This window comes from Notamacropus eugenii, chromosome 2 (assembly GCF_028372415.1).
Source record: "Notamacropus eugenii isolate mMacEug1 chromosome 2, mMacEug1.pri_v2, whole genome shotgun sequence".
NCBI lineage: Eukaryota > Metazoa > Chordata > Mammalia > Diprotodontia > Macropodidae > Notamacropus > Notamacropus eugenii.
In genome coordinates, this window is record NC_092873.1 from 35,732,096 (window position 1) to 35,751,115 (window position 19,020).

Below are 19,020 nucleotides of genomic sequence, written 5' to 3' on the forward strand. Positions count from 1 at the left end.
GTCTGGTTATTCTGAGACTGAAGAATGCCAAGATTCATGACCAGAAGTTTTACTGGTATTGTACCAGCATTTACAAAACACAATTCAGTTTTTTGTGTATGTGACAGGAGCAAAAAACTAACTGTGGAGTCTATCTCCCTGTTCTAGGTCTCAATAGTATTTAGAGAATCACTGTAGTGTTCTCTCTCATCTGCTGTTAAAACAGAAATATGATGAAGACAGGAGAGGAAGCAAGAACAAACACAGATTAAGACAGAGTTTCTTGGACAGCTGGAAAGACTAAGATGGGAAACTGCTACTGGAGATATGGGTGCTAGGTGGCACAGTGGGTAGAGTGCCAGACCCGGAGTCAGGAAGATTCATCTTCCTGAGTCCAAATCTGGCCTCAGACTCTGACTAGCTGTGTTACCCTGGGCAAGTCACCTAAACCTGTTTGCCTCAGTTTCCTCATCTGGAAAATGAGCTGGAGAAGGCAATAGCAAACCCCTCCAGAGTCTCTCCAAGAAAACCCTAAATTGGGTCACAAAGAGTCTGCAAAGACTGAAAAACAAGTTAACAAATTGGTAACATATGGTAGCACAAAGGCATTGGGCACATGGGTGAGAGGAGAGACAATATGTAAGGGAAAAAATGAGATATGTAGGGTGCTTTTCCAACCTTTAAAGTGTTATATAAATGTTAGTCATTTATTATTAAAATAGGTCCTCCAATGGAAAGAGTACACCATAAAATAGAGGGGGCCACATTGGTTGACTTCTAATGGATCTTCCAGCTCTCAATCGATGAATGTCTGATAGGGGAAAAAATATTAATACTACAATTACTCTCTTGTGTTTCAGGATCAACTCTGTTGGAAAAATTTTATTTACTCTCACACAAATCTCATATCCAAGTATTTCTAGCTTGGAGAGAGAGCTGTCCAAAGTGGCATCATATTCTATGTGCTCTGACATGACTGTCCCCCCCAACATGATTTCAGGTAACACTGAAAGGAATCTTGAAGTAGAAAATCACAATATATAAAAATTCAGTTTGGGTAAAATTTCAGAATAGTAAGACAAGCAAATCAAAATCCCAGCTTTATTGTCTCCCTGGCTCTAGCCCCTTCAAGGAATCCATGGGTCCCTTCTCAGAGATCTCCAAGGAGAATCTTATCACAATGTGAGGAGGAAAGTCCCTCTTCTTTTAGAGGAACTGAAGGCACTTCCCTAGGCCAAGCCTTATCCCTTCAGGGATAGAGAAGCAATGATCATAGGTATGAGTCATTTGGTTATGGTCCAGGGGCAGCTAGGCATCAGTAGTAGATAAAGCACCCAGAAAGATCTGAGTTCAAATCCAGCCTCAGATCCTTACTATCTGTAAGACCTTGGTCACTTAAACCCTGTTTGCCTCAGTTTCCTCATCTGTAAAATAAACTGGAGAAAGAAATGGCAAACCACTCCAGTATCTTTGCCAAGAAAACCCCAAATGAGGTCATGGAGAGTCAGATATAACTGCACAATGGTCCTGAATCTTGATCCATTTCCCTCAGAAAGGCTTTTGTTCTACCCACTTCCCTAAAGAGACAAGTTTGTAGAGGATTTTTAGATCAGAGAAATGTCATTTCTTAGTATTTCCAATTTTGCTTTAAAAAAAAAAAGAGGGTTCCCCCCCAACCAATTTTGCCCAAGGCTGTACCTAACCAACTAGTCTGACTATGTCTCTTCCGAGGCCAGAAAGGCCTTGAGTAAAGCCCTCCAGGGTAGAAGTCCACACTTGTCCCGGTGCCAAGTGCTGTCTTGCCCTCTGCTTCCACTTCTTTTCCTTCTGGGTCTCAGAGGGTGGGGTAGGGGGCTTCAGTGAAGGGTTTGCTGGTATTCAGGTCGAGGATCAAAGATTTCCAACACCCTGTGAAGAGAGAAGGAAGTGGTTCAGGCCTGATCCAGGCAACCCAAACCACCCTCTAGGAGAAGTTACACAACACTGGGTCTGCCCTGTCTAAGGCCCACCCCTGTGGACAAAGAGGAACAGTGCCCAGGCAGAGAAGGGAGTTAAGGAAGCCAGTCTGCTCAAAATCAAGAAGGCAGCAAAAGCAAAGTTTCAGGACTATGAGCCCCTGGCATCCCACCTGCCTGTTATCTCCATCTCTCTACCTCTCAAAGATGGTGATGCAGGAAGAGAGAGAGAGGAGGGAAAGCAACCAAAATATGAAGAATCAATTTCTTCCCTACTTCCAGGATCTATTATTTCCCTGGTACGGGCAGTCCCTTCACTGAAGCTGATCACAACCCCTTGTGAGAGAAAGGAGCTTTGCTCATATAGCAACTCAGTCAACAGACACAGTTCATGGCTGAGTCTATACTGAAAAAGCATTCCTAGCTCAGGAGAGATGTGTGACCTTGGGCTTTCCTGGCAAGGCTTTCAAGAACCCAAGGCCATATCCACACCACCATAAGGCATAAGAAAAGACTTAGAAACTCACACAAAGAGGAAGAGTCACCAGTCTCTACTCGGAGCCTGTCGATGGGTGCTGCCCCCCAGAGTAAATCCAGAGGTGCCCAACCTTAGCTGGTCAGGGAAGAGGCAGGGGGTAACCTTCTCTAGAGACAGTAGGGAATCCTAGATCACAGTACCAACAACCAGAGTGGGAAGGGACTGAGAGGCCAGCGAAGAAGCTCCTTTTACAGATCAAAAAGTCGAAGGCCAGAGAGAAACACTGACTTGCCTGGGGTCACACAACTACTAAGTGTAAGGTGGGATTTGAACTCAGATCTTCCTGACCCAAAGTCCAGTGCTCTGGGGACTCAGGGAGGGCGGTCAGAGAGACACTGGTTTGGTGAGTTAGGGCCAAGCAGATTTCCCATTCCAGATAAGGGCAACGGAGTCAGGACAGTAAGAAAAGATGCAAAGGACGCCTCCCTTCACACCAGTCAAATCCATAGAATGGGTATACTACCAGGAAAACAGCTAAACAGCTTTACCCAATCAGAATAGCTGGGATGAGAAGAACGAACGCTCCCAGGAGAAAGGGGAAGCCCTTCATGAAGTTCAGGGTGGCTGGATAGAGGGAGTTGAAGATTCCTGTTGCTAACAGCATGGAGATCCCACTCACACAAGCGATGGAGGAAAAGAGAGCACCTGGGGTGAGGAAGAAGAAAAAGAATCAGAGACAGAATCACAACATCCAGGAACCCTGGAGGCAGACACTGAAGACAGGGCTTCCTTCAGCATTCCTGATGGATGATCCTCAGGCTTCCATTTGAACACTTCCAGCAACAGGGAGCTCATTCCCACTGGGGGAGGCCGATTCTGTCACTGGGAAGCTCTGCTCCTGAGTCCTTTCTTAGCTGAGCTAAAACCTGCCCCTTTCGAATGTCCATCTCCTGGCTCAAGTCTGCTTTTTAAAGCAGCCCTGAATGAATCTGCTCTCTCACTTTACCTGCCAACCCTTTCAAGATCTGAAGACAATGACCGCCAATGAGGAATGTCAATCCCCACCACCTAGCCAGAGGAGCCAATGGAAAGGCCCAGAAGGAGACTGATCCTCTCCCCTCTGCAGCATTGACCAGGCAGCCTAGAAGTGTCGCTCAAAGCCAGTGCTTCAGACCAAGAATCCTCTCTTAGAGGTGGCTTTGGGTCAGTCCCATGTGGGCCACACGCCATGACAAAACATCTCTGCACTGTCCTCCCGTGAGAAAACACACTAGCAGCTCAGTTTAGTTATAATGATACACTAGAAATAACCTGTCTAGCCAATGACAGATGAGCAGCAAATCTGAAACATTCATGTAATTTTATATATATGTATATATATATATGATTAATATTTTTTACCCAATGACATGAAAAATAATTTAACATTTGTTTTTAAAAACTGAGTTCCAAATTTTCTCTTGCCTCTCCCTCTGACAGTATGCACTTTGGAAATACACACACACACACACACACATTTAAATATAGAAGTTCTATCCAGGGTGTTCCAAAAGTCTTAGTTCAGTTTGAAGCTATTAAAACTTAAGCAAAGACTTTAGGGACACCCAGGACTAAGTGACAGAAAGAAGTGAGCACAGCTTAAACCACACACACACACTACAACCATACAAAAAAAGATTTGGAAGGAGACCCAAAACACATGTGTATTTTTGTTTGTCTGATGACTCTTAATTTGTGCACACTCTCCTTACTATGTTCTAAGGCTTTACACAAGAACTCATTTCTTATGTTTATGTTCATTTGTTTTTGTGAATGATGGTTAAGTTTATAATAAAGCTTTTTTAAAAATTAAAACAAAAAGTAAGAAGGAAAACTTAGGCAGCTAAGTGCTGAACCTAGAGTCAGGAAGGCCTGAGTACAAATCCGGCTTCAGACGCACTAGCTGTGTTGACCCTGGACAAGTCACTTAACCCTATTTTTGCCTCAGTTTTCTCCATCTGTAAAATGAGCTGGAGAATGAAATGGCAAACCACTCCAGTATCTCTGCCAAGAAAACCCCAAATGGGATTGACCAAAATGACAGAATAACAACTCTAGATTATTATTTCCTGCTGCTGTGAGAGGGGATATACAGGCCCCCTGCCCAGCTCACAGGACAATCTGGGGCCTACAAGACCCAAGATGACTCCAGATTCCTTACCCTGTTCTGTCTTGTTCACCAGTTTAGAAAGCTTGGCTCGGATCACCGGTGTAATCACCAGCGAGAAGGAGAGGATCCCATACCCTGTGGGGAAATGAACAAATATATCAGCCACAAGTGCATCAGGGAACGGAGACCTGGCTCCCAGATGTTCCACATGATGACTGAGGCAGGTGAGCCAGCTTGGAAGCCAGGAAGACCTGAAGTCGGGCCCTGTCTCTGACCCATTTTGGCTGTGTAAGCCTGAGCCCTCTGTGCACCTCTCTGGACAGCTCCTGAAGCTGCTGATGAGATGTTTTTCCCTGTGTGGGCAGAACGAGTTTCCCCACTCAGAAATTACCTAGAGCAATGAAATTTGGGGTCTAGTCCCTAACCTAAATATTTCCCTCCTCCTCCTCATTCCTGGGAGCTTTCTTGTCAGTCCAAGGTCTGCACTGCATGACCCATATGCTATTCAATAAAACTGCACAGGTTCTCTTAGTGAGGGGCAGGATTCTGAGAGGAACCACCAGGCTCTGCCAGGCTTCTCCAGGGACTCGGTAGTGAGTCCCCCACCCTGCCCTGCGCTGTTGTAGTGTCCACATGGGCTCACCTGTAAACATCAGTGCTGTGGTTTTGGCCAGAGAAAATACCACCAATCCTGCAATGTTGAAGGTGAGGCTGACCTCTGCCACCCAACTGTCCTTCAGGAACAGCTGGAGGGCCCACAGCTGCACCAGACCAACAAGGTAGGAGAGATGCTGGGCAGCTGAGCCATAGCCAATGAGGTCGGAGCCCCAGCACAGGGGCCAGCTTAGCTCATACAGGACAGCGATGTCCCAGGTTCCATAGTGAATGGTGAGCACCAGGAAGAGGGCCAGCAGGTAGAGTGCCAAATGTTTCCTAGACTTCCCCGGGGAAGGGGCTGCAAAGAGCTGGTACACCAGCCGGTAATGATGAAGAGTGAAGAGGTAAGCCTTCTTCGGATGAGGCACTGACTCTCGGAACACAAACGCAGAGTAGAGTGTGGTGGCGATCAGCATGGCCAGCGACAGCCAGAAGGGGTTGATATAGCCCTGGGCCTTGATCCAGTGGCCCCCTGCGATGCTGGCCAACATGCCAGATATCCCCAGGCAGGCCTCCAACATAGCCATGCGTAAGGTGCGGGAGCGAGAGGTGCTGACATCAGCCACGGAGGCAAAGCCAGTGCCCAATAGGGCGTTGTAGTCCCCTAGGAAGGCGCAGAGCACGCGGCCCAGCACAAGGTAGCCAACGTGGAGCTCCAAAGAGACGACCAGGATGTAGACGATGACCTGAAGGACGAGGCCGGAGGAGGCCAGCACCAGCAGTGGCCGCCGCCCAACCTGGTCGCTCCATGGGCCCAGCAAAGTGGCTGAGAAGAGCCCCACGAAGAAGCTGCTCAGATCGATGTAGAGACTCCAGTGGGAGGTCAGGGTCTGCACTTCCTGCACAGACACAGGCCTCCTCAGTCCAGCAGCCACCTTCCTCCTACCCCCAAACACACAGGCAGCAGGAGCTAAGGCTTCTGAGATCAGAAGACAGAAGCCTCCCAGACAAAGAGTCCCTCACCAGGGCACAGGCAAGGAGAGAATTATCAATTAGAGGGTAGCAAGAGGCTCCCTACATCACCAAGCCCACTCCTCCTATTTTACAGAGGAAGAAAGTGAGGCCCAATTTGGAAAAGTGACTTACCTGAGACACACAGGTAGGAAAGAGATCAAGAGTGGGAGATGGGCAAGGAATTTTTTTCCCTTCCAAATCCTTCCCTACATTCCTGTTAGCTATTCCCCATCTCCCTAATTTATATGACTGATCCCCTTCAAACTTAAACTCCAAGGTTTCCCTTACCATGTTCCGGCCTCTTAGCCTCTCTTCCAAGGCACCACCCCTGCCATATGCCTCAATGATTCTCTATTAGTATAAATCCCAAGCCTGACCCATGGTGGACAGCCCCCCACCCACCTATCTTCCAAGACTAGAATCCTTGTTATTCTAATAGACATTTCCCTCTTTTAGTTCCCACAGCCCAGACTCCTGACCACACCCCACAGAAGTAGAGATAAGCCCAGTTCATCTGAAAAAAAAAATATGAGGGTTATAGTGGACCAAAATCTAAATATGAGTGGACAGTGTGATGTGGCAGCTAAAAAAGGGATTTCATCTTAAGTTACATTAAGATGCTAAGTTTCCTGACATAAGAACTGAAAGGCACCTTTGAGGTCATTAAGTCCAGCCTGGTCATTTTACAGATAAGGTACACAAGGACCAGAGTAAAGTCCCAAGGTCTAGGTTACCCAAGTAAGGAACTATGAGAGGGGGGAATTCAAACCCAGGTCCTCTGACTCCATCCCTGAGCCCTCTCCACTGCGCCATTTCACTGGCATAGGAAGTGGCAGTCCCTCTGGTAGCCCACCCTGATCAGACCAGATGTGAAGTCAGGGTGCTCAGTTCTGTGGCCACAGCTTTGAAATGACTCCAACAAGCTAGAGAATGGCAACCAGCATGGTGAAGGGTCTGGAATCTACTTGGCATGGCGGATGGTTAACAGAACAAGGAGGGGTGTGTAGTCTGCAAAAGAAAAAACTCAGGAGGAGAGAAGTTATCAAGTACTCAATGAACTTATCATGTGAAAGAAAGACTCAGCTTGCTCTTTGTCCTCAGAGGGCAGAACCAGGTGCACAAGAGGGCAACAAGGTGGCTCAGTGGATAGAGCAATGTGGCTGAAGTCAGGAAGACCTGAGTTCAAATTCAGCCTCAGACATTTACTAGATATAGGACCCTGGGCAAGTCTGAGGCAAACCTGTTTGCCTCAGTTTCCTCAACTGTAAAATGTGGATGAAAGTGAGGCCAGTGACTTTGCACAGCCCTCCTTCACTCAAGTCCAAGTCAACTGCAAGTCATGTTGCATCATTCCCTGATGTCAAGGTCCTCTTTGAGAACAAAGGACAAACACACAAAATGGATGATAACAGTACCTACTTCCCAGGGTTACTGGAGGATCAACATGCTTTATAAATGCTCATTATCATTACTATTATTGAGTATAACAGAAAGTCAGAGCACCATTTGTTGGGCACATCAGAGTGATGTGGATAGAAACAGTGCCCTAAGAGTCAAAATAATATTGATTGACTTTGTGAAGTCCTTGGTGCCCTAAAATCTCCCCTTACCACAACTTCGCCTTATCCTGCACCATAAGATTCCCCGTCCCAAACCTTTATCTTGTGACATTCAGTCCTCACCCTGTGCCTTTATCTTGCAAGACTTACCCTAGATCTCCAGACCCCAACAAGGAAACCCTAAAATCATCCTGTAAGTTTCACCCTTTTCCCATATCATTGCCTTTGTTTAGTTCCTTGCTAAATCTCAGGCCCACTGCTTTTGCATCAATAAAGCTCCCAATGGCTACAGAGAAGGTCTAATTCACATTTTGAACCAGCTCTCCCATCTCTCTCTTCAACAATAGGGGAGACTCCTTTCTCTATAGAGGTTGGGCTGGATGTCTGCTGAGGTGGGTCCCTTCCAGCTCTCAAATTCTGTGACTGTGAAACTGTAGTCCAGAGGAAAAATTTGTTCAGAGTGACCCAGGCGGGGATTCAAAGCAGGTTGTCTTTCTACTAGGCCAATAATGCCTCTTGGGACTATGGACCTCATTTCACAAATAATGAAGAGGAAATAGGTTCAGACAGATGAAGTCACTTGCCAAAAGTCAAATAATTAGAGGCAGGATTAGAATTCAGACCTCCTGACTCCAAAAAGTGACACTACAGTAGAAAGCACTCTGGGTCTGGCATCAAAGGATAGGGGTTCAAAGATGAATGGCTGAGTCCTGTACTTACTATCTGACCAAAGGTAAGTCACCCTACCTCTCTTTCTGGGCCCCAGTTTCTTTAACTGTAAAATGAGATGGTTAGACTGATGACCTTGTGGCACCTTTTGGTTCTGAATCTGATCCTAGGAGTCTTTCCTTTTCCAGTTCCATTCAGCAACTGGACACTCAGTAGTTCTCCAGATCCCTGACCCTTCTCCCTAATCATACCCACTAAATCTCTCCCCTTAGACTCAGTCCCAATTTCACCCTGCAAAATTCAATTCAAGACTCCTCAGGCAGGTTCAGTGTCCCATCCTCTTTAGATCACTTTTCCACTGTTCACTTCACAGTTCACAGATCAAACAACCTCCTACCTCGGTGTAAGAAGACTAGGAAGATGGAGGTGGTGTTGGTTCTTACAACGCATCACCTAATCTTCCATCCAGTGACCTCCAGACTCCATCTCTTGGCTCTGGGAATTTTCTCTGGCTGTCTCCCATGCCTGGAAGGCTCTCCCTCCTCATCTTCACCTCCTGGTCCCAACTAAAAGTCCAGTCTTCTGCAGTAAGCTTTCTCAGTCCTTAATTCTACTGCCTGCCTTCCCTCTCTTGTTTCTATTTATCCCATTTTATACTGTCTTCCTCAACAGACTGTGCTCTCCTTGAGGGCAGGGACTGTCTTTTGCCTTATTTTCACCCCCAGGGTTAAGCATAGTGCCTGACACATTGCTGGCCCTTAATAAAAAATGCTTATTGACTGACTGACTGACTCCTAGATCAGGCCCCTTCCCTTGGTCCATCTCCTGGCTCAATCCTCATCCCCTGGTCAGTTCTCCCCTCTACCCAGATCCCTTACCGGCTCTGCTCAGGTCCCGCCCCTTGTCTCCGCCCCCTCTGTAACTCTCCCAGCCTGGGCCCCGCCCCTTGTCACTTTCCCCGCTCAGGTCTCCGCCCCCTTGGTAATTCTCCCTGCCTGCTCAGGCCCCGCCCCTTGTCACTTTCCCCGCTCAGGTCTCCACCCCCTTGGTAATTCCCCCAGCCAGGGCCCCGCCCCCAAGCCTCCCAGCTCCCCACTTCCTAGCCCGCGGGGTCCAGCCGGTACCTCCTGCTTGGGGTCCGCGGTGTCATTGCAGCCGCCCCCTCGGCTGGTGCCGTTGTAGCCCACATCTGCGCTCAGGCGGTGCCACAGGTACTGAGTGGTAAGCGGCCTCTGCAAGGCCAGGGAGAAGTTGGCGAAGAAGAGGACCAGCTCGACTGGGCCCCAGCCTCGCCAGCCTCGGACCCCGCTCCCCGCGGGCTCCTTGGGGGCCTCGGCCGCGCGCTCCCCGCGGCTCGGCGCGTCCATGGTGCTCGCGCGCCCGCGCTCCAACTCCCAGACCGCGGAGACTTCGGTGCGCGCGCTCGGCTGCCCGGACCGGACTGAGCCGCGTGTCCGGCCGCGCTCCGATCCCTCCCGTCTCCTTAAAGCCCCGGGCCCGCGCGGTTGTGCGCATGTCTCCGGGGGCGGGGCCCTCCAGACCCCTGTCCCCTTAAGCACCTCCGGCAATTTCGAGGAAGGAGATTAAAAAACCAAACCTATTATTAGCCGGGGATGGCTGATGAGGAGCCGAGGTCCAGGCAAGTGAAGGGGTCTGTGTGTCTACAGTGCAGGATAATGAAAGGGTCCAGATGGGAATTCTGCTTCTGCCCCTTAGGGCCTGCTGTGACTTTAGGGCCACTGCCCCTCTCCGGGCCTCAGTTTCCTTATCTGCAAAACAAAGGAATACCTTCCAACCCTAGACCTACGGTTCCCCCAGGTCATTTTTCCATTTTTTTAAAATTCTGAAGGTATAAATCCCAAATAAAATTAGCATTTGTACAACAGAAGGTGAGAGATGTACATGAGATTGCAGATAGCTTTTAAAAAGTATATCACAAATTCAAAGTTTCAGTGCTGCCAGTGATTCCTTCTAGCCCACCCTATGTTTTCTTCTCATTTGGAGGAGGGGCTTTCCCTAACCCCACAACTTCCTGCTTCCTCCATAGGATTTTGAACTTAAAAGATACATCAATTACAGATGGAAGACAAGGCCTCTGCAGTGAAAAAAAAAACTCTGGAATCTAAGGCTATATTCAAATATTGCCCTTGATGCTTATTACCTCCCTTAATCTCTCTGGGCCTCAGTTTCTTTGTCTGTAAAAGGAAGGAGTTAGATAACTTCTGAGGTCCCTTCTAGCTCTCAAACTATGATTTTAGAACCACTAAGGCACCTGGAGACAGAAATGTCAAAGTTACAGGAACCAGAGAGAATTCCTGGTAAGGTCTATCAGTTCACTAGTAGTCATGTCCAACTTTCTATGACCCCATTTACAGTTTTCTTGGCAAAGATAATAAACTGTTTAGCCATTTCCTTCCCCAGCTCATTTTACAGATGAGGAAACTGAGGCAAACAGGGTAGAGTGACTTGCCCAGGGTCACACAGCTACTAAGTTTCAGAGGCTGGATTCGAACTCAGGAAGATGAAATCCATACATTGCACCCCTTAGCTACCGATCGTTCAAATCTCCCTTCAGACAGCTATGCCACTCTGGATGGCAGCCTCCCTCTGCCTTAGTTTCCTCCACTCTAAAATGGGGATAATTATAGCAGGGTTTTGTGAGGACCAAAGGATTTATATTTATATGCATATATATGTGTGTATACCTATGCATATATATACATATACATACACACACATATATACGTACGTATACATACACATATATGTATTGTGTTTGTGTGTGTGTGTGTGTGTGTATATGAAGAGCTTTCTCAAAGAGACAGCATTGAAGTACTAGAAAGGGTACATAAGTGACAGTCAGGAGACCTAGCGTCTTCCTGGCTCTGCCATGGACTGTGTGACCCTGAACAACATGCTTCTGCTGTCTGAACTCACCGTTCCCTCTACCCTAAAATGAGAAGGCCAGAATGACGTAAGTGCCTTTAATCAATTACATTCAATTACATTCTATAGTCCCATGATTTTACAGAATATCAGTAAACAAGGTAGAATGATAACAATGAACATAGGAGAATTTGAGCTTCGGTCATCATCTAGTCTTATCATAATAATTACATTTATATAACCTACTCAAGGCTTACAAAGCACTCTCCTCCCAATGGAGCTATGAGGTAGGTAGTTCATTGAAGCAGCCAGATATCAATTGTGCAAGGAATCCTGGATTAGGAGGAAAGAGATGTGGTTCTAGGCCTGGCTTTGCTAGTGAATCTTCCCATTTAATCTGGCCTTTCATACCCAAATCAGTTGCCTTTGGCCTAGCCTGGCCCTCCTTAGTTACCTCTGGATTGCCCCACCTGCTTCCCACCCAAGCCCTCCATTCTCTGTTAGCTCCTGATCGCCTCCAGCTGTTTCCAACCCTAGACCAGTCACCCTAGTCCCATTGAGGCCGTCTTTGGACTTCTCCTCAAGATCCTCCCTAAACCCCTCCTGCCATTACCCTAGACTACCAGACCACCCCCAGATCTTGCCTCCAGGGGGGCGCTCAGATTCAATGCAGCTCCAACTGTCTTAACTGAGATTCTATCTGGCCAGATTGTGCATACAAGCGTTACAAAGGCTTAGGCTCCTTAAGAGTCAACCCAATATGGTGAATCTTTAATAAACTTAGTTTTTCTTTGGCTTTAAGAAAGCTTGTGTTGAATTCATTCGAGCAGGACCCGGCCTGTCAGTATTTCGGGGTTCCCAGCACTCTGAACCTCAAGAGAACCAAGAAACCAATAGACTCCATGTCTGCAACAATGTAAATGGAAAGAATAACAATGAGAAAAAAATCTAACTGAATCCAGTGAAATTATGATAATCCAGCTTGGCCCCAGAGAAAAAAGATGAGAAGACAACCTCTTTGCCGAGCACTTGAGCTGGATGTCTTGTAGACATCTTCATTGCAACTGAATTCATTTTCTTTTTCCCTAAACCCTCCCTTCTTTCTAACTTCTCTGTTACTGTCAAGGTACCACCATGCTGTCAGTCACATAGGCTCCAAACCTAGATGTCATGCTTGATTCTTCTGTCAGTTCCTGTCTTTTTTTCACCTTCACAACACCTCTCCAATACATCAACAGTAAACATGTCAGTCAATAAACATTTATTAAGCACCCACTATGTACCTTGCTAAATGCTATGTCCCTTTCCTTTGACCCAGCCTCCATCCTGGTGCAGGCCTTCACCTCCTCATTCCTGGACTATTGAAATAGCATGCTGTCTGGGCTCTCCCTACTCTAGTCCATTCTCCGTTTGGTTACCAAAGTGATCCTCCTTATAAGTCCAGGTCCACATCACCCACCCCCAACTTAATCAATTCCTGTAGTTGCTGTTCAATCATTCTAATCATATGCAACTCTTTGTGACCCCATTTGGGGTTTTCTTGGCAAAGATACTGGAGTGGTTTGCCATTTCTTTCTCCAGCTCATTTTACAGATGACTGAGGCAAGCAAGGTGAAGCCCAAGGTCACACAGCTCAGAAGTGTCTGAGGCCAGATTTGAACTTGGGAAGATGAGTCTTCCTAACTCCAGGCCCAGAGCTCTATCCACTCCACCACCTTGCTGCTCCATTAATTCCAGGGACTCCCAATAACCTCCACTGTATCATATAGAAGATCCTTTGTTCAGCTTTTAAAGCTCTTTACATTTTCCATACTACCACAGACTCTACAATTCAGTAATACAGATCCTCTAGCTCTCCTCACAAGACCATCTCCTGACTCTGTTTGCCTTTCCACTGGCTGCCCCTCCCCCTATGCCTGAAATTTTCTTCCTCCTCATTTACATCTCCTGGCTTTCATCAAGTCTCAGCTTCTGCAAGAGACCTGTCCTGAATGCCCTCAGTGCTAGTGTCTTCCCTCTGTGGTCATTTCTCATTTATTCTGTATATATCTTGTAAGTACCAAGCTATTTGCACCTGGTCTCCCTCCCTGAGGGCAACAACTGTGTTTGCCTTTCTTTGTAACTTCAGCACAATAAATGCTGTAGATTGGGAGCCACTTGGTAGGGGGAGACACTAGATTGCAGAAAAGCAAATCAGTCCAGACAAGAAGTGACCAAGGCCTGAGTCAAGGTCAATGTGTGAGTGGTGAGAGGGGAATCCCGAAAACTTCACAGCTGGTTGATTCCTAGGCTGCAAATGTGGGTGACTGGGATAATGGTGGATAATGGTGAAGTTAGGAGAAAGGATGGATTTAGGAGGGCAGATAATGAGTTCATTTGGGATGGTTCCAGTTTAAGATGCTTAAGGAACAATGAAAAAAGAAATTTCTAATAGGCAGCTGGAGTTCAGTTCAGTTGAGGTTTAGGGGCATGGGGATCCTGAAACAGCAGCACGTGGGTCCTGCCTGAATAAATTTGACCCAAGCCTTCTTTCAGCCAAAGAAAAACAAAGTTTATTAAAGATATGCCATGTTGGGTAGATACTTAAGGAACCTGAGCATTTGTTTGACTAAGGCCAGAGGGCTAGAATGAATTGGAACATTTTCATGGAAACAAGATGAATTTTAGATACAGAAAGACTGAGGGAGGGATCTAGGAGGGGCCAAGTAGTCCAGATAACTGGAGGAGAGGTCCAGGGCGGATCTTGATGGGACCAGAGTGAATAGAGGTCTGAAGCCGAGAAAGTAGAGAATGGGATTTTGATAAGATCAAGGGTAGGAAGTAGCAGAAGGCGATCGCTAGATAACAGACAATGGATGGCTGGGCTAGATTAAAGATAACCAAGAATTGGAGGTAGCAATAAAGAAAAGCTTATAGCCTCAGGCAAACAAGTGGACCGATTCAAGAAAAGTTCAAGGTGGGGGTTTCCAGGGCCTATAGACAAATGGGACTCAAACTCTTTTGGGATAAGGGGTAAAGTCTTGTCTTGGTCCTGTACCCCATCACAGTCACAATATGGAACCGCTATTCTCATTCAACTATGATGCAAACCAAGTTCAGGAAGAGTATATATGAAAGACAGGAAAGATAGGTTTTGGTAGAGGCAAATGGTGGAGGGCTATAAAAACCAAGCCAAGATGCACCTATCTTATCCTAGCAAGATTATTTAGGCAGATTTGTGGACGATGGCTCTGAGAAGGGAGAAACTGAAAGCAAGGAGGTTAATTAGGAGTCTACTGAAGTAGTATAACAAAAAGGTTTCACTCCATTGGTGACTGGGAAGGCAGAAGAGCTTTGTCCATTATCCAGAACCCAGGCAAACACCAGCGCTTTGTCCATTATCCAGAACCCAGGCAAACATGCCATCATGAAATTAACATACAATATTGATGAACTTCTCAGGACAACCGAAGGTCTGGCAGAATTGAGACAGCACAAAGTAAACGCAGGATGTGCACATTTGGGATATCCACCCCAAATATTCACATGAACTATCTGTGCCCAACCTGCAGTAGAGCATTCCGAGCTCAGATTGGTCTGATCAGACACAGTCGGACACACTGAAATTTCACTTTACAATGGTGATGTCATTTTGGTCCTCTTCGAAGATGAAGGGCAACGACCAACCAAGAACAAAAAGGTGATGGGCTTCTAGGGTCAGGCCTGTATAATTGGAGAGAAGGGAAGATTTGGAAGAGATGTGTGGATGTGAAGAGGTTGAGGGGTGGTGGGGGACCCCAAAATACCTACAGTCCAGGTCGTGCTTGAATGAATTCGACTCAAGCCTTCTTAAAGCCAAAGAAAACAAAGTTTATTAAGGATTCGCCTAATTGGGTTGCCTCTTAAGGAGCCTAAGCATTTGTAATGCTTGCATCCACAAGCGGGCCAGATAGAATCCAAGCTAGACAGAGTCTGAGCTGGATTGGATCTGAGCACCTTCATGGAGGCAAGATGGAACTTAAATATAGAAAAGACTATAGGAGGGGTCTGGGGGGGGGGTGGTGGTCTGGTAGTCCAGGGTGATGGGAGGAGGGGTTTAGGAAGGGTCTTGAGGAGAAGTCCAAGGCTGGGTCAAAGGCTGGAAACAGCTGAAGGCTATCAGGAGATAGCAGACAATGGAGGGTTTTGGGTGGGAAGCAGGTAGGGCAATTAAGGGATAACAGACAATGATCACAGATTTGTGTATGAAAGGCCAGATTCTGTGAGGAGAAGCAAAGAGAGCTCAATTTGAGTATGAAAAGTCAGATTCTGTGAGGAGAAGCAAAGAGAGCTCAATTTGAGTATGAAAAGTCAGATTCTGTGAGGAGAAGCAAAGAGAGCTCAATTTGAGTATGAAAAGCCAGTTTAAGTGAGGAAATTCCAGGGGAGCTCAAGGAAGTTCCCAGAGTCTGAACCCCATCAGATGGAATGAATAAGACCTGGCAACCAATTGCATTTGGGATCTGTGTGGGGTGAAAGAGAATGAGGAGTCAAGGATAACTCCAAGGATGACTGGAAACCCAGGAAAGGGGTTCTGCCATCTACAGAAATAAGGAGGTTTGGAACAGAACTGTATCCTCAGCACTTAACAAAGTGCCTGCCACATAATAGGTGCTAGTTGACTGCCTGACTCTGACTGACTGAAGGAAAGGTAGATTTGTTGGGGAAGATAAGGAACTCTGTTTTTGACATGTTGAATTTCAGATGCTTGCAAGATACCCAGGCAGAGATATCCAGCAGACAGTCAGTGAAACATGATTAGAGCCCATAACAACAGAACTCATTCTCACTATCATCTCTATCACTTCCATGATTTTGATATTTCCTTTTCTGATCACAAATTTCTGTCCTTCCATTTTCCTTCATTCTTCCTAATTCTTCTTCATCCTCACCACAACCTTCATCCCTACCTGTATTCTACCAGTCATAGTCATAGACCGAATTTCCTAGTATAAGGAAATGGGGTAAGATTGAAAGGGAAACTTGTGAGCCAGGTACAGAACTTTGAGAAAGGAGGTGCTCTCCAGTGTTCTGGAGACCAATACTTGACTATAACAAGAATCTGGATCAGATGACACTAAAGAGAGTGAATTTCAAAGGATATTGAGTGACTGTGGCACAGTAAGAATCTAGATGTGGTCAGTGGGGTCAGGGTACATAAAAAAATAATCTGTACTGGAAAGAATGGCTGTTGTCTTCTGAAGAAAATTAGATTTCCATGAAAATGTAGTTTCCTAGCTTTAACAGATCATCCAATAGACCCTATGGATGATATCCACTCTATTGTTAAGAAGGAATCAAGTCTTTGGGAGAGACTGTGTGAGGTGCTGAGAAGAAGAACTTACCAAACTTCTTCCAGGTCAGGGTTAGGGAACCTGCAGCCTCAAGGCCACATTTGATGAAATCAAACTCTAGGTCTTCAAGTGTTGGCCCTTGGATTTGGTCAAAGGGTTACACTTGAGGACCTAGAGGACCACATGTGACCTTGAGGCCAAAGGTTCCCCAACCCTGTCTGAGACAATGAATAAGCTTACAATATTATCAGAGAAAGTAAGTGAAGAAATATTTCCTGAGAGAACTGAATTTAACTCTTATACTTTAAAGAATATGTATTATGGAGCGATATTATGCAAGGAATGATTGCAGCCCTTTATCTACTTTTCTGAGAAGTCCAAGTTGCAATTGTTTTATAATCTTTCTCACAGTTGATACATTATCAAAATACTTAAGTAGGTACTTGCTTTGTTTACCTTGTTAATTGTATAGCCAGTGACATTAATGTTTAGGTAAGCCTATGAGACTAGGGAATTTGATATTGAGAGATATAAAATAATAAAATTTATGAGGGGAAAAGAGGTTTCACTATTTTACTTAACAAACTGGGGTGAGGGCAGAAGCACTAGATTAATGAGAAATACTATGTATTTCTATTTATTTATGAGGAAATATCAGAACATCCTCCTGATTGTCTTAGGACCTGAACAGAGATTTAACATGGAAATGAGCCAGTAACAACAGTTGGAGAGTAGTGATAAGCCAAGCTTTGGGATTATTAAATCCTTCGGATTATTGCTCCAACACCTGTTACATGTGGGATTTTATATCTGGGGTTTAAAAAAATTTTTTGATTTCCCAAAGCTATTTTCTCTCTCATTATAAACCTAATGTAATTCATCAGCCCTCCCTCACTCAGAACAAAGTTGAGTGCAAGTCATGTCATTATTTCTCTGATGGCGTGGTCTTCTTCGGCAACAAAGGACAAACACACACTGTAATTCATAGGTACAAAATGCGTGACAGTGGTTCTAGTGATTAATGACATTTGCATGTTTTACTTGATATACATTAATTGCATATAACTAGTGTTTCCTTGCTTATTACTAAATATGTTGTACATTTAATGATTTTTTTTAATGTTAATGGTTTAATAAATAGAATTTTATCTTACAACTACTTGAAAAACAGAATCTGCCATGTTTAATAAGTATTGTGAGTTAATGAATATAAAAACAGGTTTTTTGACCTTAGGAGTAAATTCTGAGTATAATACATTGTAAGATTGTGTTGAAAAGGATTGGAATTTAAGAATAACTCAAAGGACCAATGTATATCAGTTGACATAATGTGTTTACATATACTAGAGATGGTAGAATGAAAATATTTATTTCCCAGTAAAAACTAAAATATCTGCTTGTACATAAAATACTTTTGTACAGTTGGAGAAAATTGTAATAAGATTATAAAAATACTGTTTCAAAATTCTTGGGCTGATTAATTTAATCATTGACACATCTGGTCCTTCTATAAAAGAACTGAGTAAGAGGTGAAAAAATGTAAGTTAATATTTAGCAGAATAAAACTAGGAAAAATTACCCAATCAATTACAAAACCCAGTTAATCATTCAAAAATTCTTGATAAAGTAATAGTTGGTAATAGTACCTGCTATCGATCTCTAAACCGCCATCTGAGAAGAAGGAGGAGGAATTAATTTAAGAATTGGAAGATTTCATGATTAGATGGTTGGTTGGTTGTTGTCCTTCATTCTTGAAAAGGAGCAAAATGACATCATTATGTTGGAGTCAAGGTACAGTATGTCTGACTGGTTGATCAGACCAATATAAGCTCACAAGGTTTAACTGCATGTCAGGCACAAATAGTACATGTGAACATTTGGAATGGAGATGTTTCTAACTTTGCACATCTCACTTTTTTTTTTTTTGACCAAATGCAATTCTGCTTTGCTCATAGAGCACAGTATCTTCTTTGATGCAGGTATTCCATCCTGGGCAGTCCTTTACCAATGCCTCCCATGTCACAAATTAATTCCAAAGTTCTTCAGAGAGACCTTAAAATTGTTCTTATATCTCTTCTTCTGACCTCCATGTGAGTATTTGCCTTGCATGAGTTGCCCATAAAATAGTCTTTTAGAAAACATATGTTTGGCATTTGAACAATGTGGCCAGTCCATCAGAGTTGTGTTCCCTGCAATAGTTTGAATGTCTAGCAGTTTCACTTGAGAAAGGACCTCATTGTCCAGTACCTTATCTTACCAGGTGATCTTCAGAATCCTCCTCAGACAATTCAAATGGAAGCAATTCAATCTCCCAGCATGGTGCTATCCGTGGTTTCATAGACTTATAACAATGAGGTCCCCACAATGGCTCCATAGACCTTCAATATGGTAGTCAATTTAATACCTCTTCTCTCTCACACCT

General features: G+C 45.0%; 1 protein-coding gene across 2 annotated transcripts; it reads right to left on the reverse strand.

The window, feature by feature from the left end:
- Positions 1-33: 33 nt before the first annotated feature.
- SLC46A1 (solute carrier family 46 member 1) lies at positions 34-9,908 on the reverse strand. 2 transcript variants are annotated; one of them, XR_011973873.1, is made up of 6 exons: positions 9,525-9,899; positions 5,205-6,057; positions 4,613-4,696; positions 2,961-3,117; positions 1,678-1,887; positions 34-790 (listed from the first exon to the last, which is right to left on the reverse strand). XR_011973873.1 is itself a non-coding variant. In XM_072639765.1 (5 exons), the coding sequence occupies exons 1-5, from the start codon at positions 9,765-9,767 to the stop codon at positions 1,836-1,838; spliced, it is 1,389 nt and encodes a 462-aa protein (XP_072495866.1). In that variant the 5' UTR covers positions 9,768-9,908; the 3' UTR covers positions 847-1,835. The 2 variants fall into 2 exon arrangements, 1 of the variants encoding a protein (XP_072495866.1); XM_072639765.1 differs by lacking the exon at positions 34-790 and having other exon boundaries at positions 847-1,887; positions 9,525-9,908.
- Positions 9,909-19,020: the final 9,112 nt, after the last annotated feature.